This window comes from Scomber japonicus, chromosome 15 (genome assembly GCF_027409825.1).
Source record: "Scomber japonicus isolate fScoJap1 chromosome 15, fScoJap1.pri, whole genome shotgun sequence".
In the NCBI taxonomy this organism is placed as follows: domain Eukaryota; kingdom Metazoa; phylum Chordata; class Actinopteri; order Scombriformes; family Scombridae; genus Scomber; species Scomber japonicus.
The window spans coordinates 7627296-7640025 of NC_070592.1; the positions used below are offsets into that span (position 1 = coordinate 7627296).

General features: G+C 41.7%; 1 protein-coding gene across 2 annotated transcripts in view; it reads left to right on the forward strand.

Annotated features, from left to right (window-relative positions):
• erf (Ets2 repressor factor) overlaps positions 1 to 12730 on the forward strand; it is a 50829-nt gene that overhangs the window by 25742 nt on the left and 12357 nt on the right. Inside the window, exon 2 of one of the 2 annotated variants that reach the window (XM_053334404.1) lies at positions 7608 to 7842. In XM_053334404.1, the coding sequence (XP_053190379.1) occupies positions 7608 to 7842 (235 nt within the window). The remainder of the gene's footprint in view (positions 1 to 7607; positions 7843 to 12730) is intronic. The other variant, XM_053334405.1, reaches the window with a different exon arrangement.

Consider the following 12730-nt stretch of genomic DNA (forward strand, 5'->3'; position numbering starts at 1 on the left):
AACAAGCTGCTGTAATCCACACATGGGCTCAGTTGGACGTTAAACAGACTTTTGTACTGGAGATATGGGAAGGAGGGGTGACGTCCGTTTCATGTTCGGCCCAACTGATTTGGACATTTACGTTCTCGCAAAAACAGCAACTCTGAATAATATCCAGATAGCTAAATTTAGTGCACATGTGTGTGTGAAAGGGATTTTAATTTGAAGGAGCTATAAAACAAGCAGTGTAAAGTCGCTGCTGATTGATCAGATCTAACACTTGACTGGAGTGAGTGCTGATAAGCTGCACATGTACTATAATCTGTAAAAACTCGGCCTGGCGACATGAAGTTTTTCCATAAAAGTCAAGCTTCACATTCACAATAATTAGATTTAGACTATTTTCCAAAAAGGAGAAGCAAAGGAGTAGCGTCTCTATAGTAGCTACAGATACATGAACTCAGGAATAGAGCTGCACCTGATTAATCAATGGGTTGCCAACTGTTAAATTAATCTCCCATCTATTTAACATGATCATTTAGTTTTACATAAATGTCAAAATACTCTGCATCCACCTTCTCAAATATGAATGTTTTCTAGTTTCTTCAAGTCTTCTGTGACAATGAACTGAATATTTTTAAGTTGTGGACAAAACAAGACATTTAAAGAGAGGTCATCTTGTGTTTGGGAGACCGATATCACCATTTTATAACATTTTGTGAACCTAATAAGTCCAGAAAATAATCAATCAGGTGCAGCCCTTCTCAAGAATATGAGGAATCTCATGTGTGAAACTTTCTAACAGGAGGATTTCCTTTTTAAAGGGGAAATAAGGATGACTAGCCTCTCAGTTGGTTGTAGACAGTGACACACAGGAGCTGCTTCCTCCTCTCTCCTAAAGGCCAAGATGACCAAAACATGACAGCTTTCTTTTAGTTTCGATAGTTTGTATTCAACAACATTTGCTTCTTCTTCCTCCTCCTCCTTCCTCCTCCTCTCCTCCTTCCTCTCCTCTCCCACACTCTCACGCTCTCCGTCTCTGCCATCCATTCACTGTCTGTTTAATCTCTTGTTTTTACTCACGTTACATTAACCAGCAGCTGTAACAGATGCACCTCCAACTGGACGCTCAGTTGTTCATCTGTCAGGATGCCACATTATCAGCTGTGCCGTCTGACTTTCTGGTCTCTGTCGCTGATGATCAACACTCCGCCGCCTCGCCTCCTAAAATCAGCTCCAGAGTATAAATGAATGAGCTTCGTCTGTTTATTTTAACTACGTATTGATCTGAGTGGGTTTTAAAAACTTGCTCCTCTAAAGTGTTTTTTGGGACGGGGAAGCGTGTGTCCTTCACTTTGTAAACACAATATGACAAGTGACGCGGGCGCTGAGGCGAGAGGTCTCCGCTGGTCAGATCACACCCCTCCTTTTCAAACGCCGCAGCTCCGCTTGGATCCTCGCCGGTGGAAAAAAAAACAAACTCTAAACTCTTTTTGGCAAGTTTCTGTAATTGAATCATATTTTGTCTTGTTTGTCGTGACTCGGCCGTTTATTTTTAGAGCTAAAAAGCTTTTGTTGCTAGGAGACTGTGTCTTAGGAGAGGCAGAGCGATCGAGTGAGGGAGGGAGGGACAGAATAGAAAGAAAAGAAAGAAAGGGAAGAAAGAAAAGAGATGGCAGTAGCAGCAGCGGCGGCGGCAGTGTTGAGGGGGAGAAAAGGCGGAATCTGTGAAAGCTGAACGACAAACGAACAAGCTATGAGTCAGCAGGGACATCTGCAACACACACACACACTATCATACACACACACACACACACACATATACACACTCACACACACACACACACACACACGGCGGTGGGCATGGTTGCTATTCCTGTGTTCTTTGTCTGTGTGCTCTATGCACCCACGCATGAACCCACTTACCTCTCCCCACTAACCTGTGTTGTGTGTCTGTGTACTTCCTGTGTGTGTGTGTGTGTGTGTGTGTGTGTGTGTGTGTGTGTGTGTATGAGAGAGAGATATTAAGCTCGCCCACTTTTGATTTAATCCACTCGTGTGTGTGTGTGTGTGTGTGTGTGTGGGCTCATGTCATGTGTAAGTTAAAGTAGTGTACTGCATGTTCTGTGTCTGTACCCCCACCCCCTGTTCTTTAATTTTTTTTATTTTTTTTTATAGCTGGGTGTTGTGTCTGTGTCACAACGCCTAACCTGTCCCCAAATGACAAGAGCCTTATTGTGGTGCTGTATGAATCATATGCTGCGTATCCCCCCCCTCCCCCCTCCCCACACCCTCCCGTCCATATTAGTAATCTGCCTTCAAATGGCTATTATCAACTATCACAGCCACAGATTGTCTGTCTTCTGGCTCACTCTCCGAGCACGGTAGGAGATCAGATAGCAGCATGTGGTTTATTAGTCATCAGCTGGTCTTGTTTTTTTCGTGATTTTTTATTTTTTCCCCCCTCTTTTTTTTGAATGTGTAATCTGTCACCCCCTTTTTTTTTTTTTTTTAAGATAAAAAGAAGTCGTGAAACTAAACAGCCAGAACATTTGGAGATTGAAAGTCACACATTAGTTTATTAAGTCAGTTTTTTTAGTATTTTTTTCCCCCCTCCTCCCCCAAATATTGTAATAAATTCCCATGCTCACACAACTTCTTAAAAAAAACCTACAAGATGTGAAATACAAAGAGTGACACTCCTCTTCCATTCGTCACATTTAGCTCATTCATTTTTTTTTTTTTTTTTTTTTAAATACATCAAGTCCCAATGTGTAAATAATAAGCCCTGCAGTGCCTAGTCATTGAAAGAAACACATTATTCAGCGCTGACACACACTATTTGACCTTGTGGACTTGTAGAGTTTGAAATAAGAGACGAATAAAAGTAAATATTAAACATGCTTATCTCTAAAGATTACGCCCTCTAATTGCTATAGCGATCAGAAGATGTAAGGATCCGCGTTTTTCCGCTTTACTAATAATAATAAAACAAACAATGCCAAATTAGGGATATCCATTAGACTAAAACATTACAGATTAAAGCTGTTAAATCTATCCTAAAAAAGGAAGGGAAGGTTAGAGGATCATGAAACAAAGGGAGGAAAAAGGAAGGATAGGAGTAAGAAAGGAGGGAAGGAGAGAGGGAGGGAGAGAAGGAAAGAAAGAAGGACAGAGGAAAGAGGGAAGGTAGGAGGGAGGGAGGGAAGGAAAGAAGGACAGAAGGAAGATAGGAGGGAGGGAGGGAAGGAAAGAAGGACAGAAGGAAGGAAGGAGGACGGAAGGGAGGAAGAAGGAAGGATAGGAGTAAGAAATGAGGAAGGAAGGAAGGTATGAGGGAAGGAGGGAGGGAGAGAAGGAAGGAAAGGAAAGAAAGAAGGACAGAGGAAAGAAGGTAGGAAAGGAAGGAGGGAGGGAGGAAGGGAGGACGGAGGAAGGAAGGAAGGGAGGGAGGGAGGGACAGAAAGGAGGGGAAAGGTTAGTGGATCCATTATTTATCTCGAGGAAACACGTCATGGCAGTTTTTGAGTTTTTGCTCGCTAACATGAAGCGTCTCTGATAGCGCGGACATGAAACGTCACATTCCTTAGCTTAGTCACTCCAGTCGTTCTTGACCTTTTTGTTGTATCGTGGCGGCGCTCCGTCGTAAACATTTGATATTTCACTCTTGTGGGTTTTTTCCTCCCTTTAGTTTACCAATTGTTATTTTGTTGTGGTGACATGTTCCCACTTGAGTCACTTACGTATTTCTGTAACAATCTGACATCACTACTGCTTCCTCTTTGTTATTTATGTAGCACCTTTATCATACAAAGGGAGGAGGGGGGAGGGGGGGGGGGGGGGGGTGTAACTCAAGAGTGCTTGTGAAGAGTGACAATGAAGAAACAAAGAGATTAAATAAATAAAAACAGGTCAAATAAAACAAATGTGAAATACTAGGGGGTTAAAAACAATGCAGTTAAATAAATAACCAACAAGAGAGGCAACAAATGGCAAGAACAGATAGGAAGGAAGGAACGGAGGGAGGGAGGGAAGGAAGGGAGGAAAGGAAAGGAGGAAGGGAGGACAGAGGAAGGGAGAGAGGAAGGAAAGGAGCGAGGAAGGGAGGAAAGGAAAGGAGGAAGGGAGGATGGAGGAAAGAAGGAAGGAAGGAAGTTGGAGGAGAGGACGGAGGAAGAAGGAAGGATAGGAGGAAGAAAGGAGGGAGCGAGGAAGGAAGAAAGGAAGAGAGGACGGAGGAAAGAAGGAAGGATAGAAGGGAGGAAAGGAAAGGAGGAAGGGAGGACGGAGGAAAGAAGGAAGGATAGAAGGGAGGAAAGGAAAGGAGGAAGGGAGGACGGAGGAAAGAAGGAAGGATAGGAAGGAGGATGAAAGGAAGGGAGGAAGAAGGAAGGATAGGAGTAAGAAAGGAGGGAGGAGGGAAGGTATGAGGGAAGGAGGGAGGGAGAGAAGGAAAGAAAGATGGGAAGGAGGAAGGGAGGACAGAAGGAAGCTAGGAGGGAAGGAAGGAGAGAGGAATGAAGGATAGAAGGAAGGAAGGAAGGGAAGAAAGAAGGAACAGTCAAAACAGACGGGGTCAATTTGAAATATGATCTCTCAATAATCTCTCAAAACTCAGTGGTAAACATTTAATTATAATCATCTGTTAATGTCAGTAATCTTCTTCTCTCTGATCCGTCATGCCAATAAAGCTTAATTATTAAAAAAAAGGGACATCATAAGAACAATAAAACAAGTAAAAGATAAGACTCAAACAAAGAGAAGAGTGATAGTTAAAAGCATAGTTGAGTAAATGAGTTTTCAATTATCGTTTAAAAAAAAAAAAAAAAAGGCAGAGCTTGCATCTCTTCTATCCTCAGGCAGGGGGATTTCATAGTTTTGGTGCATAGTTAAAATAAAAAAGGCTGAGCTGCTTTATTTTGTGGTATTAAATTACAAATATTATGTTGATCTGTATCTGGATTTGAAAGAAAACATGCTCGATTAAAAGTCGGGACTATAAATGTGCACGCATCATTGTGGTCATAATTCGATCGAACGTAGCCGTTGAATTACGATAGATATCAGCAGAGTCAGCGATTTGGAAATGTAGTTCAGACAGAGTGTAAAGCTTTCTTTTTTTTTTTTTTTTTTTTGAGAAAGCACCACCCATGTGGGCAGGAATGTCGTGACTCACTCTGTAGTTTGCCGTCCACTCAGCTTCACAAAAAAAAAAAAAAAAACTCGAGCTAGAAATCTGTTTCCACCAGTCGCTGCTTTTTCTTTTTTTTTTCACTATGAAGGAGTCGCTTACTGCTTACTGCTCCTGCTGCTGCTGCTCAGATTCTCCTCTTTTTCATTTATTTTTTTACAGTAAAGTAAATATCAAGGCTTGTTGTATAATCTTTAATTAACTATCTCCTCCAATAGTTCATAGCTGGAGTCGTTTTCTAAGTTATTCATGAGTATATTTAATCACAATGGGGCCACAATGCAGACGAGAGCACTTCTTGTGTAAGTGGAAAAGTCATAATGGCCATCTGGGCCCCATATTCAGACACAGTTTACTTAAGTATGGGATTTGTTGGCAAGTGTGTCGTCTTTTCTTTTTTCTTTTTTTTTTTTTTTTTTCAACTCTTTTACAACTTTTTGTCTCGCTTTTTATGTCTTATCTTTATCCCTTTTTTTTGTTGTTTTTTTTCATCTGCTCTTAATTTTTTTGTGTGTGCTTCCCCCCCCCCCCCCCCCCCCCCCCTTCTGTTGTCCTCGAGTTAAGGGAGGAAGGGAGGAAGAAGTAAGGAAAGGAAGGGAGGAAGAAGGAAGGATAGGAGTAAGAAAGGAGGGAGGGAGGAAGGAAGGTATGAGGTAAGGAGGGAGGGAGAGAAGGAAAGAAAGAAGGACATAGGGAAGAAAGGAAGGAAGGGAGGAAAAAGGAAGGAAAGGCAGGGAGGAAGAAGGACGGAAAGGAAGGGAGGAAGAAGGAAGGATAGGTGAAAGAAAGAAGGGAGGGAGGAAGGAAGGAAGGGAAGGAGGACAAAAGGAAGGGAGGAAGAAGGAAGGATAGGAGTAAGAAAGGAGGGAGGAAAGAAGGAAAGAAAGGAAGGAGGACGGAAGGAAGGGATGTATGAGGGAAGGATGGAGGGAGAGAAGGAAAGAAAGAAGGGAAGGGAGGAAGAAGGAAGGATAGGAGTAAGAAAGGAGGGAGGGTATGAGGGACCCCCCCCCCCAAAAAAACAAAAAAAAAACAGTTTCCTCTCACACATCATCGCCAAGACAATAAAGATACAGTTTAAAAAATAAAAGATTATGGTTCCAATAAAGATATTTTAACAGAGTGTTTTGTCATCAGATGTAACATATAAACAGGTTGGGTGCTGCATCGCTGTGATCGAGTCTCGCTGCGTGCAACAGGCCGCATCACGGAGGTGTTATAGTCTGTTAACCTTGAGCATATCGTCATTAACAGTTCACTGTCACTGTTGTATAGATATGACGAGCTTTGTAGAGTGTGGGAAACCGATTGTAACCTTGGTATTTAGGATAGTGTGTTTCTTTACTGTTACATAACACACACACACACACACACACACACACACACACACACACACACACACACACACACACACAATTCAGCAAATCTCAGCCTGATTGCCAAGGCACATCTGGTCTTAATGAGGTGTGTGTGTGTGTGTGCGTGTGTGTGTGTGTGCGTGTGTGTGTGTGTGTGTCACTATGCCTTTGCTATTCAGTCTGTCAGCCAGCCTGGCCTTGTATTGAAGTGGTGTTGAGTCTTTTACTGCCACCCACTGCTTTACAACACAAAGCCTATGCTTTTAATTGTTGGATAATAGTGTGTGTGTGTGTGTGTGTGTGTTTCTCTGTGTGTGTGTGTGTTTTCTGATAACAGTTATAAAACCATAGCGTATATTTTGTCTGTACAAATAGGTCAAGGCCTGTTCGTCTGTTTGAACTGTGCAGATTCTCCCGTCTTTGATGCTGATAGTAGTGAAGTTTTGATATGACTGCGGTCTGTGGGAACAGATTTGGCTTTTTTTTTTGCTTTTTTTTTTTTTTTTGTTAATGCTCATCGCTGGCTTTGCTGGAGGCTCTGCGTTACACTCTGCACCGAAGCCATAGAGAGAGAAACATGTTTCAGATTTAATTTTTACTCATTTCAGCCAAAGTTTCATCCTTAATCGTGCAGCACCTGGTCATTTCAAGACTTGTATCCTGTCACAGATGCTCTACTTTTACGAATCCACTGCTGCTCTTCCATTTCTTCTTCTCAACTCTTTTTTTTTCTCTGTCTTTGAAATCAAACCCCCGTGTTACATATCTCCCAACAGATCAAAAAAACAACCATCAAACACACACACTCAAAAAAAAAAAGTGGCCAGTTGACTGCTTTCATGTGAACTGCTCTATAAAGATCTGACAACTATTAGCTGTGAACACTTTGCACCTATTGTGTTGTTGACCCTCGTATCAAAACAGCTGCAGAAGGAGATAATTAGCGACTCTAGATCCAAAAAACATGAGCTAAACAAAAAGATTAAAACACTGGATTCAACCTAGAGTTTCCACTTGTTCACGTTCATCCACCTGAATGCCTCTTCCTCTCCCTCTCCTCTTCCTCATCCTAATCCTAGGGTTTGCTTTCCCAGAGTGGGCCTACAAACCCGAGTCGAGCCCGGGCTCCAGGCAGATCCAGCTGTGGCACTTCATCCTGGAGCTGCTGAGGAAAGAGGAGTACCACGACGTCATCGCCTGGCAGGGAGACTACGGCGAGTTTGTCATCAAGGACCCGGACGAGGTGGCTCGCCTGTGGGGGGCCAGGAAGTGCAAACCTCAGATGAACTACGACAAACTCAGCCGAGCGCTAAGGTGAGATATATAAAAACGAGAGATGACGCCTCCACACTTAAATACGTGACAGTTTATTCAGAAGTGTCAAAGCCTTTGCTTCCTTTTTAAGCTTCCTGCAGTCACGTATGTTTGACTAACACACATTTACTGTCGACAACACACCTGGTCGTCAGCTTTCACACATGACGCAGATCTGAAACCATATGTGCTATAGCGCTAGCTGTGATCTCACGCTCTGTATAGTTTCCATGCTCCACGTTTAAACTGATTGTTGCAGTGTTGCTTTTAAGATTTATAGCCACTCTTTTAATCAAATTGAGACTTTCTAATCATGTTTTTAGTGTCTTTTGTGATTTGAAATGAGCAGAAAGTGGTTGTAGGAGTCTCTTTTTATGATCGTGTTTATCTCGAGTAAAAAAAAAAAGCTGCATTCTTACAAAATGAGTCGTAAAATTTCCAATATTTGCAATAGATTTAGACTAAATTATAGGTTTAAGACATTCGTGGTTGCTCTAAAATCACCCTTGTATGCTCTCCCATAAAAAAAACCTTTTCTTCAAGCCATGATAGACCCAGTTTAAACCCACATTAACCAGTTCAGATAAGACTCGTTGATATATTAACACCAATGACAATAAAACAGGCTTTTCTTAGATCACAGCTTCAGCGTGTGTGATAAAGGTAATACCTGCGCTTAGACAGGTTAGTCCCGACGGATGCTAATATTTAGGTCAGGTGTGTTTTTTAACAAGCATCAAAAACCAGAAGAGTTGGTTAATGGCAGAGAGCCCAGATGGGTGCACCGTGAGCGATCTTAAGTTACAGCAACTGGAATCGTGTTTGCCCTGAACTCCCGATGAACTGTGATAAATAAACTCAGTGAAGCACAGGAGACTGATTTTGGAAAAGTGCATCAAATGGAGTGAATGATAGCTCTGTGTGTGTGTGTGTGTGTGTGTGTGTGTGTGTGTGTGTGTGTGTGTGTGTGTGTGTGTGTGTGTGCTGGTAAAATATTTTCTTTTTCACTCATTAGCCACAAAAACATGATAATTATCTATTGATTAGCTCGGAAAATGTGAACACTCATTAGCCATTTCACTGGTGGACAAGAAAAGTTCATTTTTGGACACTCTGCTTTAAGGTAAAATAAGATAATCCTTTATTAGTCCCACGTAGGGTTTGGTATCGGTATTCAATACATTTAGACTGTCGGTGCTTTCACAAAATATTTACACCATGTCATTTTTCATAAATAATCATCAGTAATGAGGCTGTAATGACAAAGTGAGTAAAAGGCAAATCATACAACAGCTACAACAATCTGGTAAGTTCAGAAAATTACATCATTTTACTGTAATACTGCCTTTAAAACCAGGAAAAGAAACTCTTATGTCATATCACGATATTACAATATGCCGAAGTAGCCAGTTACACCTAGGGAGAGCAGAATAATGTCAAAGTGGGTAAAAGGCAAATAATAGAACTAGTCTTATATCACCATATCGCTCACAGCCAATCAACCCAAGTGTTCTTCGATTTAATGCCACATGTGACTACGACTCGTGTGTGGCGGTGAAGTCGTGGTGAATTAGAGTTAGCACGTTTAGCAGTTCAGCAGCCAAGATGCCTCCTAAACGCTCTAAAGTGTGGCTAAACTTACACGCCTGTTACTATGGGTATCAAATGAAGTCTTCAGTTGGTGTCAGTGTCACTTTAACGGTGCTTCAGTGGAGCTGGTTTCATCATTTTTTAAACGATACTGAGCCGTAGTCCCACGATGGGGAGAGAGAGAGAGAGAGAGAGAGAGAGAGAGCATCAATAAAAAGAATAAAGAACAATAAATAATAAGTATGTACACAAGCAATAAAACCAGCTGGAAACACAAGATAGTAACATTATCTACAAGAGTAATATTAGTGTTGTCAGAATGATGATAAAACCTCGGAGTCTGATATCGATTAAAATGTTTCACAGATGAACTGAAAGTAATAGAATACCTGAAATACTGCACTTCCTGTCCAAGGTGTAAAAACAAGCTGAAGATTCATTTTAAACATTAACCCTCCTGTCGTCCTCCCCCCGTCTGTTTTGACTTGTTCCTCCTTTCCTTCCTCCCTCCCTCCTTTCCTTCCTTACTCCTTTCCTTCCTTCTTCCCTCCCTCCTTCTTCGCTCCTTTCCTTCCTTCTTTCTTCCTTTCCTCCCTCCTCCCTTCCTCCTTCCCTCCCTCCTTTCCTTCCTTCCTTCTTCCTTCCTCCCTCCTTTCCTTCTTCCCTCCTTCCGTCGTTCCTCCCTCCTTTCCTTCTTCCTTCCTCCCTCCTTTCCTTCCCTCCTTTCCTTCCTTCCTTCCTCCCTCCTTTCCTTCCTCCTTTCCTTCCTTCTCCCTTCCCTCCTTTCCTTCCTTCTTTCCTCCCCCCTTTCCTCCCTCCTTTCCTCCCTCCTTCCTTCTTCCTTGCTCCCTCCTTTCCTTCCCTCCTTTCCTTCCTCCCTTCTTCCTTCCTCCCTTCCTTCCTTGACTCGAGGACAACAGGAGGGTTAAGAACCGAAGATTAAAAGGAGGATGAAACTGCTTTTATCTTTCTTTCTTTGCTCTGACTCTGTCCTCTCTCTTCAAATTCTGTCACAAGACTCACAAAATGTTTCCAATTTCTCTCCTTTGTTGGATAATAGATTACATAAAGCATCACTGCAACACACACAAGCTTCGTTTCTCCTCATTAGAATCGGGTTTTATACAACGTCGTTGACCTCCGAGATTGACTTTTTTAAAATCTTCATCTTTTTTAATTATTTCTCACACTTTTTTTTTTTTTTTTTCTAAATCCGAGCTTTAATTAAGAGAGAGAGGAAGATAAAGATACGCAGTGTTGAAGCAGGTCGTGAATTGTGCAGTCGTGCGTGCTAAAACTCCAAGGTGACGGCTGATTTTAGAAACGCACACCTTCGCCCTCCGTGGAGCACATGTGGGATGCTGCAGAGTTTTATTTAGCCGCCAGTCTGTTCTGTCTCTCGTCGTGGTGTACACAAACATACACACAAACACACACACACACACACATATATATATATACACACACACACAGCTACAGTCATCGGTGTCGCCTCCTGTGTTGTAGGTTGGTGTGGGTTATAGTTTGCCATGGTGATGATGACTAGTTACACTGCCTGCCTCGTCAAAACACACACACACACACACACACACACACACACACACTATCACACACACCCACACATACACACACACACACATACACTTAACACCTTGTGATATGTCAGCCCTCCTCCAGCCCATCTGTGTCTACTTTGTAGCTTAAACCTTTTTTTTTGTTGTTGTTGTTGTCATCTACGACCTTCTCTTACATGACGACTAACACTCTATTTATTTAACACCTAACCTTTTTATGAACGTACTAACTATAAGAATATATTTTAAGCAGATCAGGCTGTGAACACGGCATCTAAAGAGTCCTGTGAATGTGTGTTTTAACTTTGATGCGTCGTAATTAATCGAGATTTTTTTAGATTAAATTGGGCGCACAGTAGGCGATTTATGACAGACAGACAGTCATTAGCGTCACAGGACTTTTTACAGGACTTGCTTACGTCCTCAAGCTGTTGATGTCAAGTCGCCATGGCAACGCAGAGTGCCTCTACCCCAAAATAATCGATGCTGAGGAGGTAAATAGTTCTTTAGCTAACTTTAGCTAGCATCAAGCTTGAATATGTTTTAACGTGAGGTGTTACCATTAGTATTTTGTGTCCATATTTGACATTTGACATCAACTTTCTACTAAGTTATAAGAAATGAATTACTGAATTACTCACCAAGTAGTTGAAAGCAGATCAGGCTGTGGACACGGTATCTAAAGAGTCCTGTGAATGTGTGTTTTAACTTTGATGCGTCGTAATTAATCGAGATTTTTTAGATTAAATTGGGCGCACAGTAGGCGATTTATGACAGACATTAGCATCACAGGATTTTTAAAGGATCCTCAAGCTGTTAATGCCAAGTCGCCATGGCAACGCAGAGTGCCTCTACCCCAAAATAATCGATGCTGAGGAGGTAAATAGTTCTGTAGTTAACTTTAGCTAACAGCAAGCTTGAAAATGATTTAACTCATGAGGTAGTTTGGGGTTTTTTTTGTTAGGGCGAGGTGTTAGCACTAGTATTTGTGTTCATATTTGACACTTGACATCAACTTTCTACTTCTAAGTTCTGAGAAATGGACACTGAATTACTCACCAAGTAGTTGAAAGGCATCGTCAGTCGCGCCCTGCCTCTTATTCTCTTCCCTCCTGTCACGATACATGTCTGAGGTGACGTTAAAAATGCTCAAACAGGCTCATTTTTTGATTAATCTTTATTATTTTCTTGATTAATTGACTGTTTGTTAGATCTGAAAATGCTCATCTCGATATTCTAGAGTACAATTTAGCTTCACTAAACGTCCAATAAACAACCCAAAACTCCATAACATTTAATTTACAACCAACCAAGCGTTCCTCCTGACGGCTGCTGCTCCATTGCACCATCTTCCCAGCCGTTTATGTCTTTTGTTTTCAACTCATTCATCGGCTGTTGCGTCACACTGCTCGTCCCCAAAGACTCCCGACAAAAACTAAAACAGTTTGAAATGATCCTGCGGTCACAGATGACTTCCAGACCTGACCGAGACAGAAAATAATCATTGAGTATCTCACACTGCAGGACTGTTAAAGCCGACTGACTCCGAGTGATTTTTAAAGATTATAAAGGTCTTGTAATGTACATTTAGCTTTAGTTGCCTATTAAGAAGGTAAACTTTTGGTATATTTATTGGGAACATATCTGATTTATGTATCTTATTGTGTCTGGAGAGGAAGATCAAAGTCCTTTAAACCCCCCTAAAACAACTTTGATCTCCAACT